Source organism: Lycium ferocissimum, chromosome 7 (assembly GCF_029784015.1).
Source record: "Lycium ferocissimum isolate CSIRO_LF1 chromosome 7, AGI_CSIRO_Lferr_CH_V1, whole genome shotgun sequence".
NCBI classification, from domain to species: domain Eukaryota; kingdom Viridiplantae; phylum Streptophyta; class Magnoliopsida; order Solanales; family Solanaceae; genus Lycium; species Lycium ferocissimum.
The window spans coordinates 63,456,947-63,474,720 of NC_081348.1; the positions used below are offsets into that span (position 1 = coordinate 63,456,947).

Consider the following 17,774-nt stretch of genomic DNA (forward strand, 5'->3'; position numbering starts at 1 on the left):
AGACCGCCATAGGGGTCAAGTGGTTTCCATATAGCGGTCACTTGACCGCTATAGCGAGACCATTGCAGTGGCGTGACGACCGCTGTAACGGTCGACGTAAAATAGTAACTTGAATTTTATATACTCAGTTTTATTTTCTCTTCTCACAAAACACCAACACACTTCCTAACAAGCACCTAGAGAGAATTTTCAAGCTAGAGCAAGATAACCTTGTGAGGTAAGTTCATAGAATTTTCATAGAATTTCATTCTATCATTCCCTTCTCCTTCATTATGGTAATCATCTTCAAGGGTCTTTAATGGTGAAAGTGAAGTAGAAACCCTAGAATGTCAATAAACCTTCTAAACTTGATGGGTTGGGGTTATTATCGCGCATTTATCATTTAAATGGATTGATTAGTTGCTATTTGTCATAAAGTGAACATTTAGAATCATAAACTAAGTGATTTGAGACCTAGGGTTCTATAAAAATGGTGTCTTTGCCCTAGAAAACTGTTTGTAATAGGAATGTTTGATAAAATGTTGCATAAATTGATGGTAAATGAATACTAGGGGCCTTGATAGGTTGTTTATCACTTAGAAAATCATCCACCCTCGGAATGGGGAAAGGGAAGGGCATTCTTGCTTTGGTGTTTGTAAATTTAGCAATGTGACTCATTGAGCCTTCTATTTTTAGACCGTGAATGTATTGAAGCTTTGAGGAAAGGAAAGGCTGTAGCAGAGTAACATGTGCGTTCCAGCTCTACTTTGAGGTAAGTTACGGTTTACTTAAGTTAGACTTTAGTTAGTTGATTATATGTTTGGTGATCTCCTTAGGAGGAAGCATGTCTAGTTTTCATGCATGGTATTGTGTGGTTTAAAATTTCTACGTGAATGTGATTGATTGATTGTGTAGGCTCTTGTGTGTGCCATTATTCTGTGTGATTAAATCTGGAGAGGTAAGGATGTGTTGTGATGAGAAGCTAATATAATCTTCTCAAATATATTGTGACATGAAATGATGAGTTGATTCTTGGTACATGGACACCATGGGTCCCCTGCAGGTCATGGCTATTGAGCTAAGACATCAGCTAGCATGTATGTACAGTGCGTGCGGTTATTGTGGTAAATTGGTTTCCGTTGTTGACTTACGTGATTGTGATGCTTGACATCTTGGTGATTGATTGTGATTGTTCTTGATTGACTTGCTGTGATTTATTGATGTTCCTGACTGTTGACTGGCTTGTTTTATTCTATTGATTTTACGAAATATGCATGATACTAATCTTAGTTGGCCTATGATGCTTACCGGTACATAGTGTTTGTACTGATACTATCTTGCTGCATTTTTTGAGTGCAGATTTTGATATAGAGACCGCTGATCATCCTCACATCTAGCATGGAGGATATTTGCTGACGGATTTTGGGGTGAGCTTCTTCCCATGTGAGGCCGCCCGAAGATCTTCTTGCTATGATGTCTTTTCATACTCTAGACATTATGGATTACTTACTTGTTAGACTTCAGATTCTTAGACATGTTTTTGGCTTAGAGTCCTATACGATGACTTTCGGATTTTGGGGATTGTAATAGTTAGAACTTCCGCACTTACTACAGTATTTATGGCATGATTTACTTGTTCTTTTATTGTTAAATAAGTAACAATTGTTTAGCTTGATTAATATAAAACCGAATTGAATGGATAGGTGTTTTGTATGTTGGTTCGCCCACTAGGATTTAGATGGGTGCCAGTCATGGCGGGTTGGGTCGTGACACTATGACTTTTGTCTATGCCTGGTCGATGATTCGTTGATGATTGTGGTCTATTACTGTGGTCTATTACTGACTGGAGAGTTGTACTAGATGCAGAACCAAAAAGAGCAGGGATAAAGCTCTTACCAGTTGCAAACTAAGGTATTTGAATGGAGAAGTGACGGAATGTCGGAATGAGGCCGGAATTTTCGCTGAAAAAGTGAGCTTTTACAACAATGAGGAAAGTTCCTTCTCAACGATTTCTACCAAATTTTACTTATAATGGCTGAAGTGTGGAAGCTTGCCGTCGTTGGGGATCGATTATCCGGTGAAAAGTCGAAATTTTTGCCGGAAAAATGGTCAGAAAAAGGCAGAAAATAGGAGCTTTTGGAGGGAAATATTTTGTTTTTTATTTCTATTCCAGGTAATAAAAATGTTGGGGCTGAGGAGGCCAAAGTGTAGTTTTCAAAACTTTGATGCTGAGATTTGACACAGCAATTTTCTAACGTGCTGGCATCATAAATGGTGGTCAAAACACCAATTTCTGAACACTTATGGCCTTTTGCCAAAATAACTTTTCAAAATGGCCTTTTGGCCGACTTACGGTGGTAACCTAGTTAGCTTACACGCACTTTAACTGTTTTATTGAGTACCTAATAGCTCTAGTCAATATACATGCAGAATAACAGAGGCAACCAAAGCTTAGGCAGACAGACGAAAAATCAACTAGCATTGTTTTATTTTTGTTGGAATTTGGCCGTAATCTACCATAACTTTCACCATCTTCATTAATCCGTAGACACGTTCTGTTAAAAATTATACATATATCGTGCCCAAGTCTATATCCTTAATGTAATCATTTTGTGTGCAAATCTATGGGTGTGTTTGTACGAAGGAAAATATCTTGGAAAATATTTTTTAGGAATATAAGTGGGTTTCTTATTTATTTTTTTTATGTTCGGTATGTAAGCAAAACACTTTATTCTAAAAGTATTTGTATATAATATAGACAAATACTATCGGAAATGGGGTAGGGGTTGCGATGTGGGGTGGTAGGGTTAGGAGCTACTGAGTTGGGGGTTAAGATTATTAGAAGATGGGAGGACACAATTAACACTATCAGTATAGACAAATGCCACTTGTGAAATTTGTTTTTCCTACTTTCACTAGGTAAGTTATTTTCCTCATTTTAATTACATTTGGTCTTCTTTTTGAATCGATCTACTCTAACGTTAGTTTGCCTGCAGAAAAAATCCCCCATTCTTCATATCCTCCTTTTTGTCCAGAAATATAAATCTTACTTTCCTAAGAAAAATTTCTCCACTATCTGATAGAAATTTAAATACTTGTTATATCTATTTATTTATCCGTTGTATTAATCGCACAGCAATGTCGCGAAGGAAAGAAAACAAATATTGTTAACAGAAAAACATGACTAATATTACAAGTATTCTTTATTCGATCGTGTTTTTTCTAACACATTCTTTAGTGACAATCCTTCTATCAATGCCATAATCTTCCCAAGGATACAACTTAGAAGCACTCATGAATGAGCATTAAAGTCACACCAAGTCAGTGTACCTAATGTGTGACATGTCCAATTGGACAGAACCCACCTCAAGTTCCAAAGAAATCGGCCAATGAAAAAAATTGCTAGCTAAGGTCTTTGGAACTCAAACTTGTAGACTAATACGTCCTGTACACACACTGATCATCAATTACTTCCAATTTAATTTCTCTTTAGCGTTTCTTTAAGTATACTTGGGACAGCAGAGATGAATGTAGAATTTTTAGTTTATGGGTTTTAGATTAATTATTGGTTCTTGATAAATTACTTGAGATAATATTTCATATGGTCACTCAAATATAGTTAGTTTACTCAAATATTTGTTTTGTAGATAAGACATGTATAAACTTTTTTTTAAAAAAAGTATCATACCATAAAAATATAAACAGAGACAAATGTTGATAATTTAGAAGGTAAAATAGGCATTTGAAAATTTAATTGAGATAAATGGGGGAGAATATATATTATTCAAAGTTGGGAAAGATGTTTGATCTTTAAAGCAAAGTTGGAAAAATGGTTTTCACCCTTGTTATATTAAAAATTAAAATAAGAATATATATTAATTCACTAGATTTGTGTAACACCAAGTACGGGTAACGGTACATTTTTACCGTCAATTATTCCCCACATCCCTTTCTTCCCAAAAATTAGGATCACGGAGTTGGAAAACAAAGATCAAAGTATATATTTCAAGATGTGAATTAAAACATTGATTTTTAACTATCTTTTAAGTAAACTTTGCACATTTAAAAAATTAAATTAAAAAATATGAACCATAATTTTTATTCTTAAAATGTTTGAAAAGAAAGTGTTAGGAAAAACATTTAACTACCAAAAAATTAAATGGTAGCGTACAAATTGAATCGGGAATATCTTTTTGTTCAATCAAAACATTTCCAATGACTATTTTTACGTGAGATGTAAAAAAACTCAGAAAAATTAAAATATAAATAACTAATACGCATAAAAATTAAGGAGATTCAATACATAATATATCCATTAAAAAATATTTATCTATCCAGTATAATTTTCTAGTAAAACAAAGGTGGCTCCCACTACTAAAAAAACAGGGATTTTCGACCAAAAATTTCGACCACACACGTAGGTCGCTAACACGTAGGTTGAAATTTTTTTCCGACCACGTGTGGTCGAAATAAAATTCTACCAAAATTAATAAAAGAAACTTTTTTCGACCACATGTGGTCGAAAATATTATTTTTATATTAAATTATGTTTAATTTTTTCGACTACACGTGGTCGAAAAAATTATTTATATTTAAATATATAAAAAAAAATATTTTCACAATTTCGACCACATGTGGTCGAAATTTAGCATTGGGCCCAGAATTTCGACCACATGTTGTCGAAATTGTATTTTTCTGGATACAATTAGAAATAATTGGACTGATTTTCGACCACCTGTGGTCGAAAATCTGGAATATTTTTTGTGGCATTTGCCTGCTTTTGGCAGCCCACCTACTAATTTCCAAACAACCAAATTCATCAACCAAAACAGTCGTCCAATTCATCAACAATGCAACATAACAACCATAAACAATGTTCAAACACTTGAACACTTAAACATTGTCCATTCAAACACTTATAAACAATCAAATTCAACCTCAAAGTACTTAAAATTAAAACTACATTCAAACACTTAAAGTACATTCAAACAATTAAACATCATAAACTTAAAAGTACTTCTAATTCGAATTAAAACTACATTCAAACCCTTAAACATAATATACATATCCATTTAAACATAGCAGAGTTAGAATCCACAAGTACACTAATCAAAAAGGTCTACGTTGGGTGTTAGAGACATGATCCGTATCCTCCCCACTAGACTCATTGATAAGAGCATGATCTATGTCAGCCTGTGAGCTACGTCATCTACCGTGGGAAGGTCGGGGTTGGCTAGGGGGCTGTGACCTACGAGCATCCCCAGGACATGGGGGAATCGGAAACACCCCCGAATTGAGTAAGCTATTAATTTGGGCTTGCATACCCAACATCCTGGCCTCCGAGGAATTAAGTGTTCTTGTTAGCTGAGCAACTTGATGGTTCATAGCTTCATACTCCTTAGGATCAATTGCCCCATCATCAGCATCACCTATGCCTTCAAGGACCGACGGGTATGGACGAAAGGCTCGATTAGGCATCCCATCAACTGTCCCATGCCTTGTTGGGGGAGCACCCTTCTCAATCCATTGTTGTTGTATTACCTCTTGGGCCATCGGCGTGCTACTTGGCTGAGTGGCTCGAAACTCCCCAAAGTGTTGTTGAAATTCGTTCTGAAATTGAAGGATACAATGTTAGTAGTCTAATTTAGTACCAAAAATAGATTATTATTGTTAACTAATGACTTACCCAAGTTCGCTCGACTTGGCTCAACCCATCGATGCAGCCACCGTCGGCTTTGTTCTCCTTCCTCGTGTGAGTAATCTTGAAGATCTCATCTTGAGGTCTTTGCTCGACCCTTCCGTAGCTCCCCGCAAACAAATCAAGATTAACAACTAGAAAAGTAATGTTTTTCAGTTTTGTTATGCATAACTGACAAAAAAATGAAATCTTAACTCACATATACTACCTAACTGTAGAAATGCACAACATTAAGAAAATTTAATAAAGATGACATGTTCAATCATGTGCAAAAGTTAGATACGTAGCTTGATTAAAAAATATAAACAAAAATCTGAACCAAAACAGTCCAAAAAATGACCAAAAAAGTCTCCAAAAAAAAAAAAAACAGTCCAAAAAAAGAACTAAAGCAGTCCCAAAATTGAACCAAAACAGTCCCAAAAATCTGAACCCAAACATGACAAAAAATGAACCAAAACTCTCCAAAAAATAACCAAAACAGTCCCAAAATTGAACCAAAACAGTCCCAAAAAACTGAACCAACACAATCCAAAAAATGAACGAAAACAGTCCAAAAAATAACCAGAACAGTCCCAAAAATGAACCAAAACAGTCCCAAAAAACTGAACCAACACAGTACAAAAAATAATCAAAATAGTCCCCAAAAAAAATGAACCAAAATAGTCCCAAAAATGAACCAAAACAGTCCCAAAAATCTGAATCGAAAGAGACCAAAAAATCTGAACCAAGAAGAATAAGAAATGTCATTTGACAAAGCTAAAGAAGGAGACATACCAGCCACTTCATCAAGTCCACTTGGCTCATGCGCCACTAGTATGTAGCGATCCACCCTTCACTGAGGCTCTAGCGGCCTTCCCATTTTTACTTCGTTTAAAAAACATCGAATCAGTCGCCTAGTAGTGCAGTAGGTCCTTCCACCATTCATCTTGGATCCAGCCAGGCTGAAGGCAATTATTACGGTCTCTAAGTAATGCATCCTTAAGTATTTTCGCCGCTTTTTTCTCAAAATTCTGCGCTACTAAATCATGATGTTCTGGCTTCCAGGAACACTTTGTCTGCAAAGAAATTAATATGATTTAAATGCATATTAAAGGAATATCCCAGAAACAATCAACATATAGTTATAGTATTTTACTACAAATATTAAATACCCTAAACTCTAGAAACATCTGTTTCTTCAGTTTCACTGGCACCTTGCCCCAAGACGGAACGGCGCCTCCATAGAGTCCTTTGATTGTCTTTGAAATCCTTTTAGTTGCTTTGCCTGGATAGAAGCTGCATCAAAACAATAAGATAATTATATGCTATAAAATTAGATGTTTTATAATAAAATAAATAACTTATGCAAATTAAATAAACTTACGTGTATCCAACTGGCTCGATTATGAGACGACCATGCATATCAAAATTCAAAAGCTGTGGAGGGTCTCCTTTTTTGGGACGTTTTTCATCAGAATCGGAGCTACTTTCTTCTCGCTCCGAGGTCCCAACATGTGGAGTAGATGATGTCGATGGCTGTGACATAGTCGGGCTAGGAGTAGCTATCGAAGTACCGCTCCTACTCGCTCGCTGTGATACATGATAAAACTCAGGGAGTCCATGTGGGATTGTCAAAGGTGTGATAGGGGACTGAGATCGTCGTGCATGTGGCTCTGTCTGGCCCTGAGGCCAAAAATATGGGGGCATTGTGACATGGCCAGTCGGCTGACTCCATGACAACCCATCTGTAACATGTGGCATTGGAAGGCCAAGTGGTGGAAGGCAAGGTGCAGGATCTCTAGCTCCAATCCGAAGGGGACCTGACTCTATGCCCTCTGGTGGTAAATACAGACCCTTCTTTTTTGACTCTTTCTGGGCTTTCGCAATAGCCTTACCCTTTTTATCACCCGCCATCTACAAAATAAATATATGTAAGTATTGCAATTAAATTATGAAACAAAGATTAAATGTTAATGGTAAATACTTACGCACAAAACACAAAATAGTTGTAAGAGATTAACATTGAACTACTGAAGTTAGTAAATCTTCAAAATATGCTCGGGTATTATTAAGTACTTACCAACTTAAAAAATCTCACAGGGATAGCTAGATCGAAACAAACATAAAATACCAACCAAATACCCAAACAATATGAGACATTTATAAGTCTTACATTCAATTAAGATTCAGATACTTATAAGTCTTACAATCAATTAAGTAAAACTACAGATATTAAATAGTTCTAAAATGAAATACAGGCTAATTTTGATCATTTTCTTCCTCGTCCGACCACTCTTCCTCATCGCTTGTTTCAATTTCATCATTTTCTTCGACTTCATCAGTAACTTCTGCTACATCGACTTCTTCTAATATATGTTCTGGATGCCCCAGTTCAGTTACTAATTCTGAGTTGACCACTTGGTTAACATGTGATATGTCGTCAGTCTGAAAGGCAGCAGGCAGATCATTCTCAACTTCCACACGACCAATCGGCTTGGTTTTAATAACCACCCACCAATCAAACTTATCTGGTCTCAATGGATAAGGGACATAGTACATCTGCTTAACATTGTGTGCAATGAGGAAAGGATCATAACCTGCATACCTCCACTTGTGCTTTACTTCAATGATATTGCACTCCTTCAGTACCATCGTACCTCTTTTTGGGGTTGGATCAAACCAGTTACATAGGAAAAGAACAATTTTTTTAAGAGGCCAACCAGAATAATCTAACTCTAAGATCTCTTCGATTACACCAAAATAATCAACACCATCAGCACTTTTAACCCACACACCACTGTTATTAGTTTTCATATGGTTAGCACATTCACGGGTATTAAATTTGAAACCATTAACCACATATTTTTCCATACAATGGACACTAGTAGGTCCCCAAGATATGTCCCTCAAAAATTGTTCATGAAAACCACACGGATTATTGTAAACCTATTAAAAGTTAAGAATTAGAAAGTTAGAAATATTCGAATTCAAAACTTAGTAATGTTGCTAGCATTGGGTTAGAAATTTATATATAAAACTTACGTAATTGTTAAACCAAGGGGCAAATTGGTCGGACACTATTTCTTGGCCATGTATCTCCACAAAGAGACTGTCCAACAAAATGGAATTTAGGTTAGCCCCTATTCTCAATTTAAATGATTAATTTTTGCAATTTTTGGTAAACTTACTCATAATAAGATTGAACTTCTAGGCAATTTAACAAGATATGTGTCGAAGCCGATTTAGACTCCATTTGATTCAATGGTCTCTCACGTTCTTTTGACCCATCACCGGGATCCACAACTGACTCAAAGTGGTAATAAGGATATTCATTCGAAATAGATACACATATTCAATAGCAAGTTTGAGAGTCCGTTGCGTTTTGCACCCCTAACGTATGTCCTCTTTTGTAATTCGCATCCTGTCCTTCTTTTTTTTTTTTTTTTTAATGAATAGCACCCTAACCTCTTTAGTTTTTTGCAAAAAAGTGAAAACACTCTTTTTTAAAAAATTTCACAAGTGCAAAATTGGAAATACAATTAATAAAGAAAAAAATGGCACAAAATAAAACTGAGCAATAAGAAAGTCGTTTGGGGGAATGGTTCTTCCATTTCTGATCACCATTCTCACAATATGTCAGCTTTGTTTGTCTATGAATGAAAAAGACGCATGTTTAAAAGATGCTTGCAAAGGAATCGAGAACTCCAACTTTAACTTATTGCTGAGTAGAAATTAGGCAAATCTTTTGCAGTCAATTCTTTGAGTCCTAAAGCGGCAAAACCAGAGGAAATGCTAAGAGATATTGGCAAATGCTAGCCTGAACGACAATCCATTACGGATAACGATCTTTAATTTTCCAATTAGTTACCTTGATTAGTAGATGTCAAAAAAGTTCTTTTCTCTTCCGTCCAGTGACCAAGGAAGTACTGAAGTGGTTAAGTTAAACTGTTAAAGGGACATAATTCATTCATCACACAATTTGCAAAAGTAGCAGAGCAATGTCACAGTAACTTTTATTCATTCGAACAAGTCGTATCCACTTTTCTTGAGTTTCAGATATAGCTTCTTTTTTTTTTTTTTTTTTTTTTAAAGTTTCAGATATAGCTGATTGTGTTTCTGCACTAAATTGATGAGGAATCTTTTATTTATGGTTTCTTGCATCAATGAAGTTTATTCTCATTAGAAATATTTGTGCTTCTACAGTTATGGTTATCATCTTTGATTTGAATGCTTGTACGCTAAAAATGGTGATCAAACGAATTTCTAATTTAGCTCAGCTTTATTTTGTGCCATTTTTTTCTTTATTATTTGTATTTTCAATTTTGCCCTTGTGAATTTTTTTTAAAAAGTGTGTTTTCATTGTTTTGCAAAAAACTAAAGAGTTTAGGGTGCGAATCATAAAATAAAAAAAATAAAAAAAATAAAAAAATAGGATAGGGTGCGAATTACAAAAGAGGAGATACATTAAGGGGGCAAAACGCAACAGACTCCAAGTTAGAAGTGAGAGTTCACCATCAAGAGGTGCCGCGAGATAAATGAGATATCTCTACCCTTAACCAAAGATTTCGAGTTCGAGCTCTGAAAATGAAGATAACACCTAATAGGAGGAGCTTTCCCTTTGAATGAACATTTCAAAACACAAATCTGAATAAACCGGAAAGTAAATTTCAAATACAAGATAGTTATATCAACAAAATAAAAAAGAAGAAGTTTGAACCCCATAAATCATGGCTTGTCATAACCTTTCCATAATTGAACCCACACCACAATTTCACCTTGTTTCTTATAAAAAGTTCACATTCTACGAAGTCAAATAGTATCCTGCTTTGGTTAGACAGCTATGGTACTGAAAATCTTGTTTAAGGTTTTATTTCCCTCAAATTAATTTGGAAACAAAATTAAAATTGTACTTTGTGAATCATGAAAATGATTTCATTGACAATAGTTGTCATTGTAATTGTTGTGCTATAATGTTCTCCCATAACTTTTTGGCATAACATTTAATCCTTTCATGACTTTAAACAGAGGCAAATCTAGGATTTCTAGAACATGGGTTCACCACTAAAAAAAAGAAGGAAAAAATGTATTAAGTGGGAATTGAATCCTAGTCCTCTAGGTAAATATCTCAACCTTCAACCAAGTGCACCTTTAGCCTTCTTGTAGCATGTGTTCCGGCAGTTAATATTATACCAATTTTAAAAAATATATACATAAAATACCTAATTTTACGGAGAGATCATGTGTTCACGTGACCCAAAAATACTACCTAAAATCGCCCCTGACTTTAAATAAAAATTAAAAAGTATAAAAGGAAGTGTATATGTCTGTAATTTCAAATTTAAGGCGTTTGTTATAACTATAGCATTACTATATGAAGTAATTGAAGAAGAAAGGGATGAACCCTAAATGAGAGGAGAAGAAGAAGAATACAGATTTAGAGAAAGAATATAGAGAGAATTATTTCAAATTTAATTTATCAAACTTGTGATTATAATACAATGATCAACTACTTATATAGTAGAATTAGAGTCTACTAACTTTATACCATTAACAGCTAATGTTATACTTAACAAACTAACTGAACTAACCACCTTAACTATCTTTCGGATTACAGTTAATCTGTTGATTAAGTTGAATGGACCAAACTACCCTTGAGACTTTAGCTTCTGTATTTCCATGCTTCTACACTCCCCCTCAAGCTAGGTCTTGGGCATTGCAAAGATGCTGAACTGACCAAGCTTGGAGCACAGGTATTCATGTTATACTTTTGCAAGCCCTTTGGTTAGAACATCAGTAGGTTGATCTTGAGTAGAAATGTACTTTGTTGACACCATTCCTTGTGTGATTTTTTACCTTATGAAATGACAATCTATTTTTATATGTTTGGTTCTTTCATGATACACATGATTTACTACAATTTGTATAGCAGATTTACTATCACTGAAAATCTCTACTGGACTAGTTACTTTAATACCAACTTCCTTGATTAATCCTAGAATCCATATGAGTTCAGAAACTGTTGCAACAATGCTTCTGTATTCTGCTTCAGCAGAACTTCTTGACACAATTGTTTGCTTCTTTGATTTCCAAGAAATCAATGAATCCCCTAGTTTGATTATGTAGCATGTTACAGACTTCCTTGAAATGGACAGGAAGCCCAATCAGCATCAAAATAAGCTGATACAATTTTCTTACTATAACTAGACAGAAGAATCCCTTTCCCAGGTTGATTCTTTAGATAACTTACAATTCTGAGTGCAACTTCCATGTGATTGCTTAGGTTGTTGCAGAAATTGACTCAGATTCCTACACTGAATGAAATGTCAGGTCTTGTCATGGTTAGATATAATAGCATTCCAATTAATCTCTGATAAGAACCTTGATCCTGAGTAGAATTTCCTAGATGTTCATCCTACCCTCTTATAGTTAGCTTCACATTTGTATCTATAGGAGTAATTGCTGGTTTAGCTACTGAAAGACCAGTCTCAGAGATAACTTCTAATGCATACTTCATTTGATGCATGATTATACCTTCTTTAGATCTAGCAAATTCTATACTAAGAAAATACTTTAGTTCACCAAGATCCTTCATTTTAAACTTCTGTTGTAGTGCAGTTTTGGTGTCATTGATCAGTTTGAGACTGCTTCCTGTGATGAGCATGTCATCAACATACACAAGTACAATAGCAACACCCTTTGCTGATTTCTTAATAAATAGTGAATGATCATACAAGGATTTTATGAGTCTATATGCTTTGTTCTCCCCTGACTCTTAAAACCTTGTGGAAGCTCCATATAAATTTCATCAAACAAATCCCCTTATAAGAAGGAATTATACACATCCATTTGGTGTATATGCCACTGATTTACTGTAGAAATTTCTAATACTGTCCTGACTGTTTTCATCTTAACAACTGGTGAAAAAGTCTCTTGATAGTCTATTCCTTCCTTTTGACTATAACCTTTGGCTACAAGTCTTGCCTTAAACCTTTCAACCTCTCCTAATGCCTTGTACTTAACTTTATAAATCCACTTACATCCTATAGGAATTTTGCCATCTGGTATAGTTACTACATCCCAAGTGTGATTGCTTTCTAAAACTTCAATCTCAAATTTGATAGCCTCAACCTACCTTGGATCTCTTACAACTTCATTATAAGAGGTAGGTGCAACCACATTTGATGTTGCAGCAATGTAACCTTGATACTTTGGACTAAGCCGGTCATCTGAAATGTATTTGGATATAGGATATTTCACATCCTGATGTATATTTGAAGAAACAAAATCCTTCATCCAAATAGGCGACTTCTTCAGTTTGAACATTACCATTTTGAGGTGGTATTTGTATTTCTAATTGAGGTGCAGGAATTTATATTTCTAGTTGAGGTGCAGGAACTGGTACTTGGTGATTGACAATTTCCTGTGCTAAACTTTGGTTCTGAGGAGAGGAATGTTGGACAGGACTGATAGATTCTTGAGATTGGGTAGTTGATGTAGGTATTTATGTTTGTGTACTTTCTATAGGTGCATGATCTATAGGTAAATTGAGTAAGTAGTTGTCTGCACCTATGTCTGTGAAGATAAGAGTTGGTGCAGAAGTAGTTTGACTTTGAAATGGAAATGTATCTTCTTTGAATATGAAATCTCTACTTACAATTAGTGTTTTGCTTGTTAGATCATATAATATATAGCCTTTTTGAGTGGTTGAATACCCTATCTGTACTGCAACTCTGGATCTTGACGACATGTTATCTTGTTCTTGAAGATTCTTGGCATAACATAAACAACCAATAACTCTTAAGTGTTGTAAGTTTGGTCTCATGTGATACACCATCTAAAATGGAGACTTGTTCTTAAGAGGTACAAGTGGCATTCCATTTACCAGATATACTGCTTTGCACACATAATCCCCAAAACCTTATGGGAATTTGACCTTGCAGTCTTAAAGCTCTAGTAACCTCAAATATGTGTCTATGTTTTCTCTCAGCAACACCATTTTGCTAAGGAGTATATGCACAACTGGTTTTGATTAACAATTCCCAATTGTTAAAATAGTTGTCCACAAGATGAATTAACAAATTCAGTTCCATTATCTGACCTTACACACGTAACTACTTTGTCAAATTGAGTCTTAACATATATGAAAACCTACTAATACAGTACACACATCAGATTTCAGTTTAAGCAGAAATATTCATGTCATTCTAGTGAAATCATCCACCACAGTTAGGAAGTACTTGTTGCCATCAAAAGTAGCTACTTTATAAGGACCCCATATGTCCATATGAATCAACTCAAACACAGAATTAGTTTTAATGCTACTAACATGAAACGTTTGTCTAGTTTGCTTTGCACAAGGACACACTGAACACTTATAAATATTCTCAAAAATAACATCCAAACTAACTTAAAACATCTTATTCAAAGTAGTAGATGACGCATGACCTAATCTTCTGTGCCAAACTTGAATATATTTTGCTGATATGTTGTTTTCTTCATTTGCTATCATTGCCACTCCTCTATTGTATCTAAAAGCGTGATTCACCAAGATGTAGATACCATCCACTTCGTTACCAATCTCCTTCACCTTCCCGATGTAAAGATCCTGAAATTCACAAAAACCAGGGAAGAAACTGACTGAGCAACCTAGTTCTTTAGTCACCTTGGATACAGACATAAGATTGAACTTAAACTAGGGTAAACGAAACACATTACTAATTGTGCTTCTGCTTGATAGTAACCAATATGAGTAACTACTGCCACATCTCCATTAGGTAAGTGCACTTGTTTAGGAGTATTAATTTGAACATATGAGCTTTTGTCTAAAGGCCTTTGTCTCCTACCATATGGTTTGTTGCTCCAGTATCAATAATTCACTCATACAGTGATTTAGAAGCAAACAAAGCAGTACTATTACCTGCTGACTGATCTCATGTTGCCTAAGCTGAGAAAGCTATTTCAGGTCCCTTGCCTTTGAGAATATTTATAATTTTCTCATATTGCTCTCTTGCAAATGAATATTGTCCTGCTTGAGTATTCTGACCATAACTTGGCTCATTATTCATGTTGAACCCCTGAACCATATTTTGTAACACCTATTTTTTCTCTGTATTGTTTCCTGTGTTTAACTGATCAACCCCATCAGAATTTGCATTGCAGGATGCAACACTTAAACCAGACACCAAATTAGAAGATTGTCTGTACTGATTATTGTAGTGACTTGCATCATCAGTAGTTGCACTATAAGGCCTTTTCTTGTTCTTAAACTCTGGAGGATACCCCACAATTTTATAGCAGTTCTCTTTTGAAAGCCCTTTAATTTTACACACCTCACATATAGATTGTTATAGTTCTTTCTTGACCTTTGAGGACCACCAGCATTTCTAGAATACATTGCAACATCCATGTTACTCATAACTGCAGGACTTGCACCCAACAGACCTAAATGACTAGCACCAGAACTAGCATTTGCACTAATAGACTTTTGACCTTTATCACTCAAGATCATAGCATATGCCTGATTTAATGAGGGCATAGGACACATTAAGAGAATCTGAGACCTCGCCTGACTATAGGACTCATTTAAACCCATCAAGAATTGAAACAACCTTAATTTCTGAAGATGAATTGCAAGCTCTTTTGATTTCTCACATTTACAACTAGGTGTAGGAATTAAAGACTCAAATTCTTCCCACAAATCTTTGAGTTTTGAGAAATATGTATACACAGAACTAGTACCTTAAGTAAGAGATGCAATTTCCCTGTGAACATTGAATGTTCTTGATCCATCTAACTTATTGAATCTGTCATACATCTCATCCCACACAGCTTGAGCAGTGGTAGGATACATCACTCCTCCCATTAATCCTTTAGTAATTGAGTTCATCACCCAAGAAAGGACAATTGCATTAATTATTTCCCAGTGATTCCATAAATTCTCTGGATATTTATCCATACTGCACGAACCATCAACAAGTCCCATCTTGTTTTTTCCAAGAAGTGCAATATTCATTGATCTAAACCACAGTGCAAAATTTTCAATTTCAGTAACTTGAAAAGTAATTGTTTGAATTCCACTTACGTCTTGTGGATTCAAGAACAATGAATGATTGTAGTTTGTAGTCGACACCAACACCCTAAAAACTTCCAGAACTCTGAGATGAATTGTTTCCATTGTTGTTCACCATTGTTAGTCACAATTTCTTCAATCGCCATTATTGACAGAATTGAATCTTTCCAGATTTACTAATTATCCATCGATTCTAATGATTGTTGTAGTTCAATGAACTGTTATTACGAGTCAATGAAGCCCGCTCTGATACCATGAAGTAATTGAAGAAGAAAGAGATGGACCCTAAATGAGAAGAGAAGAAGAAGAAGAATACATATTTAGAGAAAGAATAGAGAGAATTATTTCATATTTGATATATCAAACTTGTGATTACAATACAATGATCAACGACTTATAGTTGAATTAGAGTCTACTAACATCATACAATTAATAGCTAATGTTATGCTTAACAAACTAACTGAACTTAACCACCTTAACGTAACTAACTTCTGGATTACAGTCAATCTGTTGATTAAGCTGAATGGACCAAACTACCCTTAAGACTTTGATTTTGTATTTCTATGCTTCTACACTGTAAATTTAGAACCAAAACTTTAGAAATTCCTATTCCGATTTCACATTTGAGCACAAGCAATTATGACTTGCAATCTCTTTTTTCTTACAAAACTAATGTAAATATACTCACGTAAGTAATTCACTTCACGTAATATTTGCAGACCATCGGTGTACCACACAGTGAAAGACATCTGGTATTAAGTTGGATATTAAAATGAGTTTTCTTTTACTTTTTATGTTGTGCCACATGAGTATAGTAAAATTGAGTTGCTAAAATGGCAGACTAGTTGTGTTTCCGAGACTGAATTTACATTTGCCAGCATTCTTTACTTTTTGTAATATATACATATTCTAGATGGTTCTTGATGCCTAATATATTATCCGGAGTGTTTTGGATGTGGAAGCATTAATACGGGGATGGAGATGAATCATCAAGGTTGTTTTCCTGGAGGTAATGTTGGAATCGAAATAACAGAGTCATGCAGAAACTAATAATTCCAATCCTTGAACGACGATTCTAACAGGTAACATCAAGTTGATTTGATGGATCTCAATTCTCTTGTTGGAACCTTTACCACCTTTTGATGATTTTAGTTATGTTCCGTTGTAGAAATGAGAGATTTGATAAACAAGTACCATTGGATAGTACTATTATATACTGTTTTTCTTTTCTTTTTATTTTACTCATGGATTATCATGATTGTTATGTCATCGTATTAAGGGAATTAGGAGAATTAGGGATGGAATTAGGGATTTAGGGGAATTGGGGTTAAATCTGAAGGTGAAGTGGGGTTAAATCTGAAGGGCCACGTGTAGTAAATTGAAGGGGGACAGCTCATTAATGAGACTCACATCCTACGGTGCAGATGAGAAGGGAAATAAATAAATTGAACGGTGGAGATTAGTTCCTCAAATAAGTGACAGCTGAGATGGTCAGCTGGTGCCAACTGTCAGGAAGTGGGACCCCAACTAAATAAATAAATATCTCAACTGATAGGGGAAAAAGGCAGTTAATCATTTGATGGTATTTTCTTCCGTCTCCAGTTCTCTTCCTTCTCTCTTCGATCTTCACTCTCTCTCTCTCTCTAAAATTCTCTTATCTTCTCCACAGGAACCCGATCACGTTGCAAGCCTTTGGCTAGGGCGATTATAGCTTAGTTCACCTGGTTATCGTGGTGACTTGTAGTCATTTGGTGATTGTAATTGATCAATTTGGTTGAGAATATATAATAAATTCCCTGATTTGGCCCTAATTTTGGTTTAATTACTTCCGCGCACTGCTAGAATATTACAATTGGCATCAGAGCTCTATCTTGGCCCATAAGAAGTTTACAAATATGACAATTACAGAAACGAGATCGAAATCTATGGAGGAAAATGTAAAAAAATTGGAAACGCAGTTACAAAATCACATCACAGAGGCAGGTCGTAAATCTGAGGCCACGGATGCCAAAATTGATGACTTAGGGAAGAAACTGGATCAGGTGATTG

General features: G+C 35.2%; 2 protein-coding genes and 1 long non-coding RNA gene across 3 annotated transcripts; all 3 read right to left on the reverse strand.

Annotated features, from left to right (window-relative positions):
• Nucleotides 1-6,487: 6,487 nt before the first annotated feature.
• LOC132062418 (uncharacterized) lies at nt 6,488-7,570 on the reverse strand. The gene is made up of 3 exons (XM_059454993.1): nt 7,041-7,570; nt 6,829-6,952; nt 6,488-6,732 (listed from the first exon to the last, which is right to left on the reverse strand). Exons 1-3 carry the CDS (start codon nt 7,568-7,570, stop codon nt 6,571-6,573), a joined length of 816 nt encoding a protein of 271 aa, XP_059310976.1. The 3' UTR covers nt 6,488-6,570.
• A 238-nt stretch (nt 7,571-7,808) lies between these two features.
• On the reverse strand, nt 7,809-8,945 carry LOC132063034 (uncharacterized). The gene is made up of 3 exons (XM_059455478.1): nt 8,845-8,945; nt 8,699-8,765; nt 7,809-8,602 (listed from the first exon to the last, which is right to left on the reverse strand). The coding sequence occupies exons 1-3, from the start codon at nt 8,907-8,909 to the stop codon at nt 7,916-7,918; spliced, it is 819 nt and encodes a 272-aa protein (XP_059311461.1). The 5' UTR covers nt 8,910-8,945; the 3' UTR covers nt 7,809-7,915.
• Nucleotides 8,946-14,018: 5,073 nt separating this feature from the next.
• On the reverse strand, nt 14,019-16,332 carry LOC132063035 (uncharacterized). Its single transcript, XR_009416312.1, has 2 exons — nt 14,574-16,332; nt 14,019-14,261 (listed from the first exon to the last, which is right to left on the reverse strand). It is a non-coding gene; the product is annotated as an uncharacterized LOC132063035 (long non-coding RNA).
• Between the last annotated feature and the right edge of the window lie 1,442 nt (nt 16,333-17,774).